Source organism: Gracilinanus agilis, chromosome 1 (genome assembly GCF_016433145.1).
Source record: "Gracilinanus agilis isolate LMUSP501 chromosome 1, AgileGrace, whole genome shotgun sequence".
Classification (NCBI taxonomy): Eukaryota; Metazoa; Chordata; class Mammalia; order Didelphimorphia; family Didelphidae; genus Gracilinanus; species Gracilinanus agilis.
Window position 1 is genome coordinate 199,945,060 of NC_058130.1, and position 18,792 is coordinate 199,963,851.

General features: G+C 35.4%; 1 protein-coding gene across 1 annotated transcript in view; it reads left to right on the forward strand.

Annotated features, from left to right (window-relative positions):
• Nucleotides 1-18,792, forward strand: part of PCSK5 (proprotein convertase subtilisin/kexin type 5) — a 593,358-nt gene that overhangs the window by 81,617 nt on the left and 492,949 nt on the right. The window contains exon 3 of the mRNA XM_044678618.1: nucleotides 2,572-2,685. Coding sequence (XP_044534553.1) covers nucleotides 2,572-2,685 — 114 coding nt within the window. The remainder of the gene's footprint in view (nucleotides 1-2,571; nucleotides 2,686-18,792) is intronic.

Below are 18,792 nucleotides of genomic sequence, written 5' to 3' on the forward strand. Positions count from 1 at the left end.
CTAGTGGAACAATAAACTATTCTTTGGGTTAGGACTCCAGTGGGGTAAGTGCTGCCGCCATTACTATCATTCCCATTTTATAGGACAGAAAGACTGAGGGGCCCCAGAACTCAATGCATAACACCACCTGGATAGGAGATTGAAGGGCTACATTATAGAGATTATTTAATTGATCGAGAGCTGGATTCAAATCCTATCTTTACTCACTACTCTTGGCAACTATTTTAAGACTATAAGATGCTGAGATGGTACTTGATGTATTGAGAGAGGGAGTCTCTTGGCTGGAAGTTCTACTTCTGAGCTTCCTTTGAGTCTCACCTTAAAATCTTTTTTTTCTGGAAGAAGTTTTTCTCCACCTTCCTTAATCTTAATGCTTTCCAAGCGAGATTACTCCCTTCTCAATTTATCATATAGATATCATATAGGTATTTTTTCATATATAAAACCCATTTATACATAGTTGCTTGCAAATTACCTCTCCAAATAGATTGTGTGCCCCCTTGAAAGTAGGGAACATTCCCCCCTTTCCCCCTTTCTTTATATCCCTAACTGGCACATAAATGCTAGTTTCCTTAACTATACCAATGAAATAAAAGGTCTGGTCCCTATTTATTCCTTTTTTGAACTGGAGTTTGGGGTGTTTCTCCAGATTAAGTAAGAAGGATGCTGCCTGTAAATGCATTCTGCTTTTAGTTCCCGAGGTTTGCTCAGGGCCTTAATGTCCTATTTGCCTTGTATTTGGAGCATGTAGTAATTTAACCTGTGAATCAGTACCTTGGCCCTCTTTCCTCCATCTAATGCCTCAATTATGCAGACAATAGCAGTCTTAAAAACTTCCCTGAATGAGTACATCAAGACAGAACCACTAAATAGTGGGCTTCTGCTTTCTTCCTCCTCTCTTCTCTTTGAGTTGAGAGGAATAGGGAAAAATTGTACTAATCTTTAGAATGTGTTGTGACTAAATTAGCTATTAACAGAAAAAAAATTTAACAAAGGGACACACACACACACACACACACACACACACACACACACACACAAAGGCAAATTGGAGAGGCTTTCTAGATTGGTTAGTAATTTTAAAACTAACATGGATCTGGGATGTCTGGGGGTTAAAGGGGGAGGAGGAAGAGGGGTAACAGAAGTTGCTTTCTTTCTGTTATGGCAATTATGCCTGTTATAAAAGGAATTGTCCTCCCCATCTCCCACCACCATCAAATTGAGATCCCATGTCAAAGATGCCCTGAGCTAACTGCAGAAGGAGGCCAATGTTAGAGCCAGGACAAGAACCCAGGTAGACCTAGCCAGGTCTCCTGACTCTCACCAGGACTTCTCTAATACAGAAAATTTCTAAGTGAGCATAAAATGGTTTTCATAGTTATCATATTTTGAAGTGTGTATATATAATAATAAAATATGTGTAATATGTTATTAATAATATATAATAGTTTATATAATAATCCTATGGTATAAAATGATATATATTAATTCTATAATATTCTATAATTATTGTCTAACATTTATATAATATATAATTCTATAATACATTATACAAATATTATTGCATATATTTATAATAAATTATGCATAAATTAATAAAATATACACATTATACAAATTATAATTATATAATTATATATGTTGTACATAATTGTATGTAATATTATAGAATTATATATTATATAAATGTTATATAACAGTTTTATAATTATGTATTACAGAAAGATCACATAATAATTTTATATTAATATTGCATAAATATATTGTGTTTATTATTTATAATATATAATAAACATATACATGATAACATAATAAGTTTTATTAATAATATTTTGTTATTCAGTCATTTCAGTGGCATCTTACTCTTCATGACCCCTTTTGGAGTTTTCTTGACAAAGATACTGAAGTGGTTTGCCATATCTTTTTTCTCATTCTATAGACAAGCAAACAAGGTTAAGTGACTTGCCTAAGGTCACATAGCTAGTACATGTCTGAGGCTGGATTTGAACTTAGGTCTTCCTGACACTAGGTCTTGCATTCTATCTACTGCACTACCTAGTGAAATATAAGAATACAGACTAGACCTGCGATTTTTTTTTTAGTGCAATATAGTATTTCCTAGTTAAGGAACATCCCTTGACCTGGGTAGGTCAGTACTTTCTCTGTAACTTATAGTCTTAGAGAAAAGTGAAATGCATTTTCTAAAAATTAGTTTAAGGTTTATAAAATACTTACCTCACACTAACCCTATGAGGTCCTTGGTGCATGCATAATTTACCCCCATTTTATAGATCTCGGATGAAGATCTGTTTAGTTATTCACCTGGGATCACACAGAGAATTAGTGTCAAGGTAAGGAATTGAATTCAGCTCTCTCCTGAAGTTCCTACTATACCACCTGGAGATAACTAGAGTGTCCAAGAATCCATAATCCTCAGACTAGTAAATCGCCTAAAAGAAACCTGGTATATGGGTTGTGCTTGGTCAATGGTAACTGACCCTGATGTGTCTCTCATTTTTCTGGTTCCTCTTTATGGAATGTTGATGCTGATCATGTTTTCCTCCCTGGCAGGTGGAGTGGATTCAGCAACAAGTGGTTAAAAAAAGGATAAAGAGGGACTTTGAACTCACTGGTGCCCAGTCTACTTACTTCAATGATCCCAAGTGGCCAAGTATGTGGTATATGGTAAGTACAAGCAACTACAACAGGAAAAACCATTGACTCTAATTCATATAATTCAGAATGAAGGGCTTCTTACTGATTGATGGATTTACTATCTGATGAACTTCTGCTGGGCTGGACATTTTATCCAAATAGTGTTGGGGAAGCATCATTTTCTACTCCAAATTAAGAAGTGGAGATCCATTCCCACTCTTCTACCTTGGAGGAATCAATACATGGTATTGATTCTAAGACAGAAGGTGAGGGGGGGGGAGAAAGAGAGAGAGAGAGAGAAATAGGGATGGGAAGAGAAAGGGAGAGTGAGAGAGAGAGAGAGAAATAGGGATGGGAAGAGAAAGGGGGAGAGAGAGAGAGAGAGAGAGAGAGAGAGAGAGAGAGAGAGAGAGAGAGAGAACACTGTTACTCATGGGGTTATTTACTTCATTGAATTTTGCTCTACATAACATTAAGTTATAAGAGGGAGAAAATATAAGACTCGACTGAGATTTTCTTTAGAGAGATCATTTGAGGCCATAGCATTCCAATTGAGGGATTGGAATCCTATGGAAAATGGGAAAAGAAACTCATGGACTCATTCATATGTTATTATTTAACTTTTTAAGACAAGCTCTGTGATTTCACTAGCAAAAAAATATCTCAGTGAAGAACTGCTCTCATCGTAGATGAGCACCTCTTCAGCAACTTGTAGTTTTATATAAACATTTGAGGCCCAGAGAAATTGTGACTTGCTCAAGGTTGCACAACTAGTATGTGTCAGAGGCTCAACTGGAATCTGAGTCTTTCTCACTACTCCATGCTGCCTTTTAATACAAGCTTTTTGTGAGTAGAGTTTGTTTTCTTTGTTATATTTGTATCCTTGTGCCTAGCCCAATATTTGGCATCTAATAGGTTATTTTATTAACAAATACTAATATTAATAAATGGGTCATTAATAAATAATAAACATTAATTACTCATCTCTGGTACACATTTTTAAGATGTTTTATTTTCCTAATGACATATCATAACAATTTTCAACATACATTTTCCAAAATTATAAGATCCAAATTTTCACTTCCCTTCCCCCTTCTTAGAGATGGTAAACAATTTGATCTGGATTATACACATTTTACCATAAAAAACTTACTTCCATATTGGTCATTGTTGTAAGAAAATACTCATATAAAATCAAAACCCCTAAATAAAAACATAAATGAATGTGAAAAATAGTCTGTGTGGATCTGCATCTTTAGCATACATCATACCAGTTCAACAATTCTGTTAAATAAATCTAAGAAATGTAGGGGGTAAAAAAAAAAAAGACTGGGAACAGGATCCACAGAATTCCTAGATATCCAGTGATCACCAGGTATAATTTCTGGAATTTAGAGGCTTTTCATACTTCTGAGGAAGCTAATCTGACCATTCATAAGAGAAAAGCAGAACTTTTAAAGAGTGAGGTTATCATTCTTAATGTAGGGAAGTAATGGTTGGGAGGGAGAGAAGTCAGGTTTTTGCTGATTGAAAAAAAGTAAAATATAATTTTTTAAAAGTCTCAGGTTAAAAACTGCATGTCATTTTTGAGTGTTCACATGAACCTAACCTGGGCAATTTAAGCTTGATTTTTGTGACAGTTACCTGGTCTTGCTGACAGTTTTTCTATTTGGTTGGTTGGTCCCTTTAACATTTTGAAGTTGTTTTCAGTTTATAGGGTCACTGTTCTTGCTCTGAATGAAAATACATTCTGATTATATGGTATTTTTTGAGTGTTGCTGGGAATTAAGGCTTTATGATAGGAGAAATACATGAGGAATGAGCTAGAATTTAGAGAAGTAAGTGAAAACACAATATAGATGGCTTTAACATAATTAGTCAATTCGTCTGGATGTTTTCTTGCTTTTGGAAAGTTCTACTTGCCTCTAAGAAAAATTAAAGATTTAAGAGGCCTGAAGGATTCAAAATTGAGAATGACCAAGCCTGACATTCCTGAAAGTTAGTTAATTGTTTTATTTGTATTATATATTATATGTAACAATTACCAAAAACCCCATTTGATTTTTAAATTTTGGGTCAGACTTTTGGTTTCCTTCCTCCCCAGTGAGGAAGTCTTCTATATCAGGGTCTAGAAAAGCACCTGCTGTACTTGCCAATGTCTGAGAGCTGCCTTAACAATGAAAAAAATATATTATAATAGTTGACATTTTTATAACAATTTAAAGTTTGAAAAACATTTTATATATGTTATCTCATTTGAACCTCACAACAACCCTCTGGGGTAGGCTCTATTATTATCCCCAATTTACAAATAAGATTACTGAGGTTCAGAGATTTAAGTCAATACCACCAATATTTGTCAGAGATTTGGATTCAGTCCTTTCTGATTCATACTTCCCAATAAGAATTTCCTTCTTACCCTGATAGAATGTAAACTGTAGCATCAAGGACTGTCTCATCTTTATCTTTTTACCTGTATCTAGGGGGAAGTTTTTAAATAAATGTTTTCTGATTCGAGGCTGCCTTTCATTAGACTGAAGGATCATTTTTAATGTGAAGATTGGGCTCTTATTTTAATGAATGGAAATTTTAGATATAATAGATGTTTAAAAAACTTAAAGCCATGTTTTACATTTATCAAGGAATTGGGGATGACTTCAGTAGTCCTGATCCCACTTAATTCTACTCAATCTGTTTGTTGCCTTCAGCTTATTTTGCCTAGGGGATCTGTGCATTTGTACATATTATTTTTGCATAGAATACATATATGCATGCATGTATGTGTCTCAATCTGCCACTTTGACTCTTTACCTCTCTGTTAGTAGGTAGGTAGAATGTTTTATTATGAGTGTTCTGGAATCATAGTGGGTCCTTGCATTTATGAGAATTGATCAGAGTTCCCAAGGAATTTAACTGATACAATACAAACACCGTTAGAATTTACTACTTGAGCTTATGATGGAAACATCTTTGCATAAAATTTTGGAAGCTGTATTACCATGGTAACTCTATAATACCATAAAAGTGCTTTTGTCTTTTAGTCACTAAATAATAATAATATTATTATTAACAATTGCATCTTAATTAACATAATTAAATAAAGTATTATTATATAATTATTATTATTTAGTAAACTACCTTGATATGGAATTGCTTGTTCATTTTCTCTGGACTAGTAATGATTTTGATGGCATAATAAATTAAGTCTGATGAACAAACCCAATATAATTTTTTTAATGTTTTAAATTATTAAAAATTGAAGCTGACAAAATTCTAGTCTTTATTGACCAGAGTGAGAGATATTGTGGCCTCATGGATAGAAAGCTGGCCTCTGAGACAGGAAGATCTAGGTTCAAGTCTTTTTTCTGACACAAACTGGGTCTATGACCCTGGGCAAGTTATTTAACCGCTTTGGTTCCCCATATTAGTTGTTCTTAATGTTTTCCATTTTAGAACCTTTAGTTTCTTTTTACACTATAAAATTATTGAGGACCTTCCCCAAAGGGTTTTTGTTTGAGTAGGTTTTTATCTATCAATTTTTTACTGTTTTAAAAATTAAAACATCTTAGTAAATAATTTTGACTTCATGAATTCCCTGGAAAGAGTTTTTGGACCAAGAACTGTGGTCCTAGGCAGTTCTCTAAGACCAAAAATTGCAGAGTAGGTATATCTGCATTGTTAGAGGGAATTTCCTTTATGGGAGTTTTTTCCCTATACTAAGCCAATGACAAATGGCATCTAAAAAAAATGAACAGTCTCCTTACCATAAATTTGGCGAGCTGATTTCATTGAACAGTATTATTTATAATCTTACTAATAGCAAGCACTTAGAGTGCTTCAGAGTTTACAAAATACAAAATTTCTCTTTTTTTATCTTCACAACAACCTTGGAATGTAAATACTATTATTAACCCTATTTTACAAATGAGGAAATTGGGGCAGAAAAGAGGATTAATAATAATAATAGTATTTACATAGAACTTCAAAATTTGGGAAGCTTTTTATGAATATTATCTCATTTTGTCCTCACAACATCCTTAGGATATAAATGTTATAATTATTCTCATTTTATAAATGAAGAAAGTAAGGCTAAGAGTCCATAAGGACCTGAAATTGTACTCGAACTTAGGTCTTGTTTACTTGAAGTCTAACACTCTATCCATTACTTCACCTAACCACTTGTACAATTGTCCTGTTATTAAGAACAATGGTCTGCTTAAAACTTGTAGTAATTAAGTCAGTTGCAAAAAAGAGGGAACATTTTTCTTTTTCTCTCTTTTCAAAGTCCACGCCACTGGGTTTCATGAAGGCATGTTGGGTGGTTCTGTTGCAAATTTTTTTCAGCTTTACAGAACAGCAGAGTGAGAATTAGCTGAGTTCTTCTGTGTGTGGGGGGATATAGCTGCCAAGAACGATTGACTAGTTAGGACAGTAATTGTGAAAAATGATTTTAAGCCACATGGTACTTTCTCAGCCAACTGGATGGGGTTCAGCACTCCAAGTGTGTGGAACATGGCTGTTTCTGTGGTTGGCGCGCTCAAGCCTTTCTGATGATTTATACTCTCATTTGACTCTAATAAAAACTGGTGCAGTTTATGGTATTATTGGTCTGGCAGCTTTGAAATCATCCTTTTTAAACATCCCATTTAGCTTTTTTAATTGAAAATGCAACATGGTAGAAATATGTAACCATGTGGCACAGCCGGAGGGAACCAGGAGGCCTTGGTGAAAAAGAGCAGAGACAAAAGGCAGGGTAGCAAATGACACAGTGGAATGATCATTGGATGGCCAGTCGGGAGACTTGAAGTTTTCAACCAGTCTTTGTCACTCACTAGATATATGACCTTGAAGAAGTCATCTTTCCTCTGCCATCCTTGGTTTCCTCATCTCTAAAATGAAGAGTTTGAACTAGGCAGTCTCTAAAGTCTCTTCCATCTCAAAAAAGCCCTATCTCCTTATTGGGAAGAGAAATGAATGTTATACAGTGATTATGGCCATCAATGAAGTTATCCTGCTCACCTCAACACTAGTCAGAGTGTGCCCTATCATAGACTAAACTCATAACTTAAATCTCAGCAGTTATGTTAAACCAGCAAGCAAGCAAGCAAACAAACAAATATTAAAAGAACCCACTCATTATGTGCAGGGAAATTAATTTAAGATTTGAAATCAGAAGACCTGATTTTGAATCCTCAATCTATCACTTGCTACTTCTGTGATCTTGACCAATTAATTTGACCTCACAGAGCCTCAGTTTGCTCAACTGTAGAAATGAAAGCTTTGGACTACAAGACTTCCGAAGTCCTTTCTAGCTCTGCCTGTGATTTTATAATTCTGTTCATGCTTCCCCCAAAGCAAACCCCAAAACAAAAACCTTGCTATGTTCCTCTCATTTCTTCTTTACTGCTTCAAGTTTTCCTTTCAATGACATTATCTGAGTTCAGGTATTTCCTTTCCATGACACTTGAGTCAAGAACTCAAACTAGCTTGAGGAGAATGTGGTTTTGTTCCACAATATTGGTGGGGTAAATGGTGGGCTTGCTTCCTTCCATGATGACCACTGACTTTGTACCTTGCCTTGTGGTCTTCTTTGGGCTGGTGAGATTGCCATCCCCAGAGTCTTTTTGCCATGGAGCCTTACTAGGACAACCTTCCTCTAGAACTACCAAGAAGATCAAACTAGACTACCTATACTTTTACTACACATTATATTAGCACTTATTGTTGTACTGTCCTCTTCTGCTTTGCCACAGGCAAAAAGAAATTCTAGTTATTGGTTATCTCTGAGACATTTATATAATGCTTACATTTATAAAATACATATGCTTCCATAAAAAATTGTAGTGTCAAAAAAGACCTGAAATTTGAGAGGCAGTATGGAATAATGAATAGAGATTCAGTCTTGAAACCATAAAAATCTGGGTTCAAATCCCACTTCTGATACATTCTAGATATGTAACTCAAGCAAGTCACTTAACTTCTCACTACATTAAGCACCCCATTAAGTTGCAGAAAAGGTGCCAACCTGCATTGGTATAAGTAGTATTCTCACCTAGAATTTCTTTAAATCAGCCAAAAGTCCCATACGGAAATGAAATGGCATTTATTTGCCATTCATATAAATCTACCTGCCTTTTAGTATCATTTCCCTTTATATTATAATAGTTGTGTATTTTTTTCTTGTCTCTGTATTCTTAACTATGCAATGCTTTATACAAGTCTTATCATATTTCTCTGAATTCCTCATGTTTGTTTCTTAAAATGGTGCAGTAGTATTCTATTGCATTTGTATATCACAGTTCGTACAGTCAATCAACCGGGCACCCATTCTGTCTAGTGTTTTGCTACTACAAAGAGTATTGCTATGAATGTGTTATGTAGGGGCCTTTCTTTCAATCACTGACTTTCTGGAGTATGTGATCAGCAGTAGGATCTTCGGGTCAAAGGATATAAACAATTTAGTGACCTACATAATTGCAAATTGCTTTCCAGAATTGTTGAAGTATTTTATAATTCCAACAACAGTGCATTCATCTATTCATAGCCCTTCTAGCACTGACTCCACTTTTAAATTCTTACTTGTGAATATGACAGGCTTGAAGTAAAGCATCATTGTTGTTTTAATTTGCATTATTGAATTATAAGTAATTTGGTATGTTTCTTAATGTGATTGTTGATTATTTGCAGTTCTTATGCAGTTTGTTTACATTTTTTGACCACTCTGTTCAGAAATGGCTCTTAGTCTTTTGTGTTTGTGTCAGTGTCTTATATAGCTTAGATTTTGAACTTTTGTCAGAAAGTATTTGATGCAAAGCTTTTCCTCCCAAATGTCAGATTTTCTCATAACAGCTGCATTGATTTTGATTATGCCATTTTTAAAAAAAATTTAATGCAATTGAAGTTTTTCCTATTCTCATCCAGGCTCCTCCTTTCCTTCTCATCTTCCTTCTTCTTCTTCTTCTTCTTCTTCTTCTTCTTCTTCTTCTTCTTCTTCTTCTTCTTCTTCTCATTCTCCTTCTTCTCCTTCTTCTCATTCTCCTTCTTCTCCTTCTTCTCCTTCTCCTTCTTCTTCTTCTTCTCCTCCTTTTTTTTTTTTTTTTGAGAATCTGACCTAGATCACATTTCTAGTTGGGAGTTATTGGTTATAAAATGCTAATGAATGTGAAATTTGCTACTGAAATCTCTATCTCCCAATTCCAAGCTTAGGACTCTTTCTATCACATTGTACCATATTTAAAGAAATTGATGAAATCATAGATTCTTCATGTATGTGTTCACCTAATATAGTTTTAAGTCTGTTACTTCAAGGCTTTCCCCAGACCTATTTTTTTTGCATTATTTCCCTTGAGATCCTATGTCTTTTTTTCTTCTTAATGAATTGTATTATTTTGTTTGGTTCTCATGTTCTTTAATTCCCTTAAAAAGTTTTAAAGTACTAAATTCATCACACCATCTTTTCTTTTCTCTATATTGAGAATCATATTGAATTATTTTTACATCAATGGTACTAGCAAATATTCCTTTGAAACTTGGAGTAAAGAGCAACATTGCTAACACACACACACACACAATAAATAAATTCCAGACAACTTTGCAGAGATTAGTCAATTTCATAAAACTAGCAATATGCTTCCCTGGCATTACCTTTCTTTTTTTCCTCTTTGACATGTTAATTTTACATTAGAACACCATCAAAAATTGGGTTTGAAAAGGTTAAGAAATTAATGTTCAAACTCTCTCTATTTTGGAACCTGCAAAAAAAAAAGAGTTTTCTCTCTTTGGCCTCCAGGTCATCTTTTTAAAAGTGTTCAGCAATTATCAAGTTCAAAGGAAATATGTTGGGACCATGTCAAGATGATCTCTACTGACTGATTCAAGAGGTTCTTTTTTTCCCTCTTGATAAAGAAAGCATCAGATCTTTCATTAATTCTTCTCTTTTGACTGAAATCCATAAGAATAAAATAAAAACAATTTTTGCTTCTTCCTCCATCCTCCACAATCAAAAAATGGTATTTGACAAAGTATCTGCTATATAGTAGGAACTTAATAAATGCATGGGCTGAGACAGACTGTCCTTTGCTGTGAAATAACAAAACTCCTCTTAAATTAATTTCATTACTTCATTTTCCATAAAATGGCCTCATTAAGTGAGAACAACATGGCATGATGGAATGAATGTTTCATTTGGAGGCACTCTAGTACTTGGGTTTGAATATGTTTTCTGCCATTTGCTACCTTAGTCACATTGAGCAAATCACCTAACTTCTTGAGACCTCTATAGTGAGGCTGGGTTTGAAAACTAGTTTTGCCACTTACTACCTTGGGCAAGTCTCTTAATATCTCTGAGTGTCAATTTCTACATGTATTAAATGAAGAGATTGGACTAGATGACTTCTAAAGTCTTTTTTTTTAGTTTTAAATTTATGGTCATATGAGTCCCACAACTTAGGTTTGAATTCTATCTCTATCACTTACCTGTCTGACCTTGGCCAAAGCATCTAATATCTGTGAGCCTCAGTTTCCCCATCTGTAATTTGAAAAAGTTGCACTAGGTGACTTCTGAGATTCCTGGGGGTGAATGAGTTCATTCTATCATATTTCTTTATCCTGTAAACAATAATTGAATAACTAGCATTTGTATCATGTTTTAAGATTTTCAAAGTACTCTATAAATATCTCATTTCATCCCCACAAAAAATTCTGGGAGGTAAATACTGTTATTACCTTCATTTTACAAATAAGCAAATGAAAACAGAAAGCATTATATAGAATAATACAGGTAATAAGTTCCTGAAGCTGGATTTGTACTGAGGTCTTCCTGAGTCTAAGCCCAATTCTCTGTCCTTTGTACCACCCATCTGAGTAGTCCTCCTAATTTGCAGGAAGTAGATAGGTGAAAATAAACCAAAGTGTAGTGTTTTTATGAATTTATTTTTTTAAAGCTTTACTTTTTGTCTTAGTAACAACTTTAAGACAGAAGGACAAGGGCTAGGCAAATGGGGTTAAGGAAGTGGCCCAGGTCATAGAGCTAGGAAGTGTGTAAGGTCAGGTTTGAACACAATTCCTTCCAATTCCAGACCTGCTGCTCTATCCATTGTACCACTTAGCTGCCCCCAAAGTATAGTCTGGATCAACTACCTTATGGAGTAGGTGAAAGGTGAAGGAGAAAGCAAAAACAAGGAACTAGAAAAACTGCTTAATAGATAAGTCTAGATGAAAGGCTTTGAATCAACAAATCTGAGACTTTACAATCACAGAGGAGATTAAATCAGCTCAAAGTTCAGGGCTATCAGCTCTATATTAGTAAATGAGTTATTCATTAAGGAAAATCTTTGCCCAGTTATATGTTCTTACTTTCACAAAAAACAAAAAAAAACCCAAAAAACTTGATTTCTAGTAAAAGATGACTAGATGCCCATTTTGGATCTGTGCATAACAGAGCAAGCCAATGAGTCTGGGGGACTGCACAAATCTACTTACCCAAGAGAATCCACTAATCTCAGCTATAGTTACAACCATCTCTATTTTGCAGGAATGTGGGTTGCAATGGAAATACTGATGTATTTGGAATTGAAAGATCTGGGCTTTAGTCTCAGCTCAACCACTTATTAGCTACATGACCTCAAGCAATTATTTTACCTCTCTGGGCTTCAATTTTCTCAGCTATGAAAGGAAGGGGCTGGACGAGGTGACCCGAGGTCTCTTCCTGCTCTAAGTCTATGATCCTATAATGGAAGTAATTGAGGACGACTGTTCTAAATAGAACATAATTGGCTGTCCTTCCTGGAAGGACTTTGACCAGGTCTAAGATGACAACTAGGTAATTGTCCCTTGGTTGGTAGGTTAAATGACTGTCATTACTTACCATTGCACTACTGCCATCCCCAAATGATGACTTCAGTATCAAAAATTAATCACTGGGATAACCAAGTGCCTCAGTAGATCGAGAGGCAAGCCTGGAGAGGGGAAGTGCTGGGTTCAAATCTGGCCTCAAATACTTTCTAGCTGTGTGACCCTGGACAAGTCACTCAATCCTAATTGCCTGCCCTTTTTGCTCTTCTGCCTTGTAACAGATATTTAATATAGATTCTAAGACAGAAGGTAAGGACTTTTTTAAAAATCACCTAACATGTATTTATTGACTGAGTACACATTAGATGTTTAGCTAGGTCCAGTATCCAAGCAGATAATTTTTACCAGGCATGAATTTAGGGGTGTGAATAGGTTGTGAGGAGTTTTTGTCATTCATTTCTTTTAGTCATGCCCCTACTTGAAACTCTGCTATTGTGGTTTGCCATTTCCTTTTTCCAGCTAATTTTATAGATGAGGAAACTGAGGCAAACAGCATTAAGTTACACAGCTAGCAGGCGACTAAGGCTGGATTTGAATTCTAGTCTTTCTACTTACTGCCTGATGGTCTATCTTGCCTCCTTAATACATGAAGTTTTTCATTCCGTATAAGGCTTGCCTCTCACTAAAGTCGCCTTTGAGAATCCAGGTGTTTTTTCTCTACCACGATGAAGTCTTCTAGAATAACTGGGAAGTTTCATGGTCCTCAGACCCAGTGTGAGAGGCAATGTTGTATGATGGCTAGAGGGCTAGTCTTAGAGTCAGAGAGACCTGGGTTCAGGTCTGGTTTCTGACACATTCTGGTGGTATGACCCTGGGCAAGTTACTCAACATCTCAATATTCACAAGCAACAATCTAAGCCTACAAATTACAAAGTAGTGGCCCAGGTTCATTCATAGAAGAAATAGAGAAGTGAAATCTCTATACTAATGAAATGATAAGTCCCTACCCATTTGGGGTGTGTGTGTGTATATGTATATATATATATGTATATATATATATGTACATATATATATATACACACATATATAAACATATTTATATTTATAATTTTTTATTTTATTTATTTATAGTATATATTAATATATGTGATATATAATAAATATGTTATAAATATTCATAAATAAATATTCTAAATAAAGATAAAATAAAATAATAATAAAACTTAAAAATTAATATTTTTTAAAACGCTGGATTTGAAGTCAAAAGACTTGGGTCAGAATCCTGGTTTTGATATCTGCTATTTGTGTGGAATCCTGGGCAAGTCACTTAAATACTCTGGGCCTCAGTTTCCTTATTTGTGAACTGAGAGGTTTGGGCTAGGATAAACTCTGAGTCTTTTTATAACTCTAAAATCTTATGAACTATGTTTATTCTGATAGAGTATAGGCTCCATGGGGTCCAGGATGACTTAGTCTTTGCCTTTGTATTCCCAGTGTTTACTATATTGTCTGGCATATAGTCCTATAAATTTGTTGTTTTTCAATCATTTCAGTCATGTGTGTTCTTTCATGACCCTCTTTGGGTTTTAAGGTTTTTTTTGGCAAAGATGTTGGAGCTATTTGCCATTTCTTTCTTCAACTCATTTTATAGATGAGGAAACTAAGACAAACATGGTTCAATGACTTGGCCAGGATCACACAAGTACTATACATAGTGTTTGATAAATGTTTGTGCATTGGATTGAGATAGATTGAATTGAATTGAATTGACCTGAATTGACCTGAACTGAATTGAAATATACATTCCAGAGAAAGTCTGGCAGAGGCTTGATGAGAGAACACAAGTATGAAAGCCCAGGAGGCTTCAAAGGACAAACTTGGTTGTCTTTGGCTTGTGGCCAAGAAGGTCCCCCAAAGTTTGTAGGTGTAAGGACCTTGTCTGAATAATACATGGATGGACATGACTTCCAGGATTTATTGTTTGGTCTTTTTATTAAGTTGTAAATCTGAATGTGAAAAAGAACACGAGAAAGGCCAGAACGTTATTCTCCATGACTAGAAAATGTGTATTCAACATTCAGCAAAGGCCATGGCCAAGTCCATTGCTCAGTTTTGTAGGGTAAGGTGGGATTTGGGGTGTTTTCTGTTTATGTTGGTTAAACTTGTTTAAAAAGGTGCCTCAGAAATTCAGTTTCACTTTTCCCCTATGGACGGAGTCTACCTCACCAATAGGAATGAGATTTAGGACAATCATGGAAAGTTAGAATGTAAGTTCCTTGAGGACAAGGACTGTTTGTATTCTCGATTATCCCATGCCTATCACAATACCTGGCATGCTCCAAGTCCTTAAGTGTTTGTTAATTGGTTGATCAATTAATTATAAGTTGACATATAGAAAAGGGTCGTTCAACACATGGGTTGATGCGGACATGATTGGGCATGTAGACTCGAAACTACCACCCCAATGCAACTATCAACAATTTGGAAATAGGTCTTGATCAAGGACACATGACAAAACCAGTGGAAATGTGCATCAGCCATGGGTGGGGGGTGGGGGGAGTGAAGGGGAAAGTAAGAACATGAATTATGTAACCATGTTAACCTTTCAAAAAATGAATATTAATAAATGTTTAAAAAAGAAAAAAGAAAAAAAAAAGAAAAGGGTCATTCAAGCCTTAGCATTTTTAGCATCTAGGAGTCAGACAGGCCTCAGACGAGAGAAGTTTCTGTGGTTATCATTGGAAGATGAGGACTTAATAGCTTAAGAAGAATGGAAAACAGGCCTTCACTTTGCTACAATGACTGCCTTGACCAGGAAGCAGAGCACCATAATCATTTTTAGAAGTCCCAAAGTTACTAATTCTTAGCTGAGAAGTTGGAATTGGCACCACTCAGATGAACAGATAATCAAGATCTATGATGAGAATCCTCTGAAGCACTCTCCCTCTCCAAATTAGGAAATGGAGATGCTATAAATGCCCATTCATTATTTTATGAGAGGGGCAGGTGAGGAAAATGGATTTAAAAAAAGAAAAAACTTTTTTTTCGTTCTTTAGCAGTTTGCCACCCGATTTTTTTTTCTTTAACCCTTAACTTCTGTGTATTGGCTCATAGGTGGAAGAGTGGTTAGGGTGGGCAATGGGGATCAAGTGACTTGCCCAGGGTCACACAGCTGGGAAGTGTCTGAGGCCAGATTTGAACCTAGGACCCCCGTCTCTAGGCCTGGCTCTCAATCCACTGAGCTACCCAGCTACCCGCAGGCCACCCTGTTTTCTACTCTATCCCAACTAAGGAAAGATTAGTGATCCAGAGGAGCAAAGTTAGTGAAATTCTTACCAGACATATGAAAAGGAACATAGTGATCAAATAATGTAAACTAGTATTTCACTCTAAAAAGCTTTGAATTAGTTCTACCCTATCAGGGGGAGGGGAAAAAAAAGATCTGGTAATCTGCTCAAGACTACTCAATAGAAGCATTAGCATAATAAACAACTAATGGGGAAGAAATAAAGAAAGATATTTGTCTCAATGAAAAAAATGGGAAAGTAGTAATTCATTTATTCATAAATTTGTTCCTTCAAAGGATAGCTGTCCTACACTGCTTACATGTTTTTTATAAATAGATCAATGTTTCTTAACCATTTTTGTCTAGACAATCAACAAAACAATACCTCATGCCCTGTTCTATAGTGTTTTCTGGTTTCTACTGATAAACGTGTTCACAGTGAAAATATAACAATTGACTCTTGCCATCCAGTTTGAGCTGGCTCTTGCATAGTTCTGAATTCAGTATATATTCATTTATTTATTCATTGATTCACTCAAATGCAAGAGATATTGCTGTGCTTTAATTAAAAGATAATCGTAACTGGTTGGATGGGTGATTGGAGTGGAAGAAGGTGAGGTAGGTGGAAAGAGAGGAATAAAAGGTGACTAAGTTTTCAAATTTGAGTGACTAAGGAAATAGTGGTGCCACTAAAAGAAATTGGTAAATTAAGAGAAGTGGTATTTGGAGGAAATTTTTTACTTTACATATGCCAAGTGAGAGAATTATGATCAGATATAGAAAGCTGAGATATATTAATTCACTTAAAAATCTGACTTCTGGTTCATCTCCTCTCACTCCCCTCTTAGACTTAATTAAAAAGTAACTAAAAACTATCAAGGGCCAAAAAGATATTTTCATTAGAGTTAATATAATAATAGAGTAAAAGAAACTTTTAAAACAAAAAAAAAATCATGTTAAATAAATGTTGCCACCCTTCCAACAGAATATGGGGCTGCTGGTCCATAATCTATGTGCAAATACCCAATATTGGGGAAGAGTTCTGAATGAACGAATAAAAAAAAATGGGAATGTCATTGGCATTCCAACTTTTAGTTAGAAGGGAAGGCTACTCAAGACCTTACCTAGACTTATAAACTTATCATGGATTGGGCCACTTGCTTTGCAGTGATCTGACCACTTTGGCCACTTAGTTACCTCTGTGTTTGGCCTCAAAGGATAAATGAGGCAAGCCAAATGTTAGTGGATATTTCAGTCTTGTTTCTGAAAATGCTGATATATTCCTTTTGGGCCAGAGAAAGGGGAGAGAATGTAACTAGGAGACAAATCTGAAGAAAGTAATTTATTTTAGAATAAATTAGTTTATAAAGTTGAACCCAATATATTTCACTCCCTAATGAAATGTATGAAAACACTACAGTCTTTTAAATTTAACTCCTACTCTTGGGAAATAACCCCTGATATTAACCAAAAATGAAACAAGTGATCACTGATTCTGAAACCCAAGTAATCTCCATTTTTTCCCCTAAAGCTGAGATCCACACAGGATTAAATAAGGAAACTCCTTCCTAAGAATCAGGACTATCTATCAGCAGCCACTTTCTGGCCTTAGAGAGTTAGTGCTTTTTTTTGAAATAATGAAGGGGAAGTGGTTAGGTGGCTCTGTGGATTGAGAGTTAGGGCCTGGGCTTGAAGCTGGCCTCAAACACTTCCTAGTTGTGTGATCCTGGAAAAGTCACTTAACCCCCATTGCCTTTCCCTTACTCTTCTTCCTTGAAACCAATACATTTGAGTATAAGTCAGAAAGTAAAGATTCTTTAAAAAAGAAAAAATAAGGACTAATGGCTCAATAGGCAAGAAGTAAAGTTAATGGATTAATATTAACTCATCATAAAAAATGGGTTACATACTGTTTTTTTCAACTCCAGATATACCTGAGCACTCCATCATACAGAGAGAGGACACTTTATAATTATTTGTCGTTTTAAATCTCTGCCGCAGAATGGAGTGGAGAGAGATGATTTTGCTATTTTAACACCTCAGAGCAACTGGCTGGAATTCTGGAGTTCCAATCCCCTGAACTAGAATAATAGCCTTTTGTTTGTTGTCCAGTAGTGTCTGATTCTTCTCTTCCACATTTTATTCTTAACTTTCTTGAAAAGACCATCAACATTTGATGCCTCCACTTCTGCCTTACCTACTAAGTCCCCAGCCCTTTGCCATCTGACTTATGCCTCTGATGCTTGATGGGTTCTTCTAACGGTCATCAATGGCTTCATCAACAAATTTAATGGCATCTTTTTAAAGTTCTCCCCTTTTTTGAAATCTCTAACATGTGATGCTGCTGATCACCCCCTCCCTTGGCTTCAGAGACTCCACATTTTCCTAATAGCTCTCCTCTTTTCTCCTTTTTCCTGACCTCTTAAGGATGAAGCTCTTTATCAGTGGTTCCTTATTGCTTGAATAAAGTTCAGAATTCTTTGCCAGCCAGACAAAAAACGTTGTAATACTCTGTATTTCTCATTTTAGTTCATATTATTCTCCTCCACAATTCTATTCTCTGAGTCAAACTAGGTTCCTTTACCAAATCAATCAATAGACATTCATTAAGTACCTACTATGTGCCAAGTGCTAGGCTAAGGACAGGGAATTTAAAAAAAAAAAAAAAGGTGAAAGAGTCCCTGTTCTCAAAGAGTTTATGATCTTCTCTCCTTGCCTTTATATATTCTGTCCCATCTACCTAGAATATTCTCCTTCCTTCTCATTGCCTCTCAATAAATTCCTATCCACTTTTTAATACCTATGAATTAGGTGAAATTTAAATAATGTCACCTCACCTATGACTTTGTCTTTGAGCCTCCCTCTTGGTAATGACTTTCCATTCTCCAGGCTTCATGTAATGTTTTGCTCTGAAGCTTTCATCTGTATTTTCCCCTTGCTGAACAATAAGAGAGAGGAAAAGGAACAAACATTAATATAGTACCTACCATGTGTCATTGCTAAGCATTTTTTCCAACTACTTTATTTTTATTTTTTTATTATCATGCAAAACACACTTC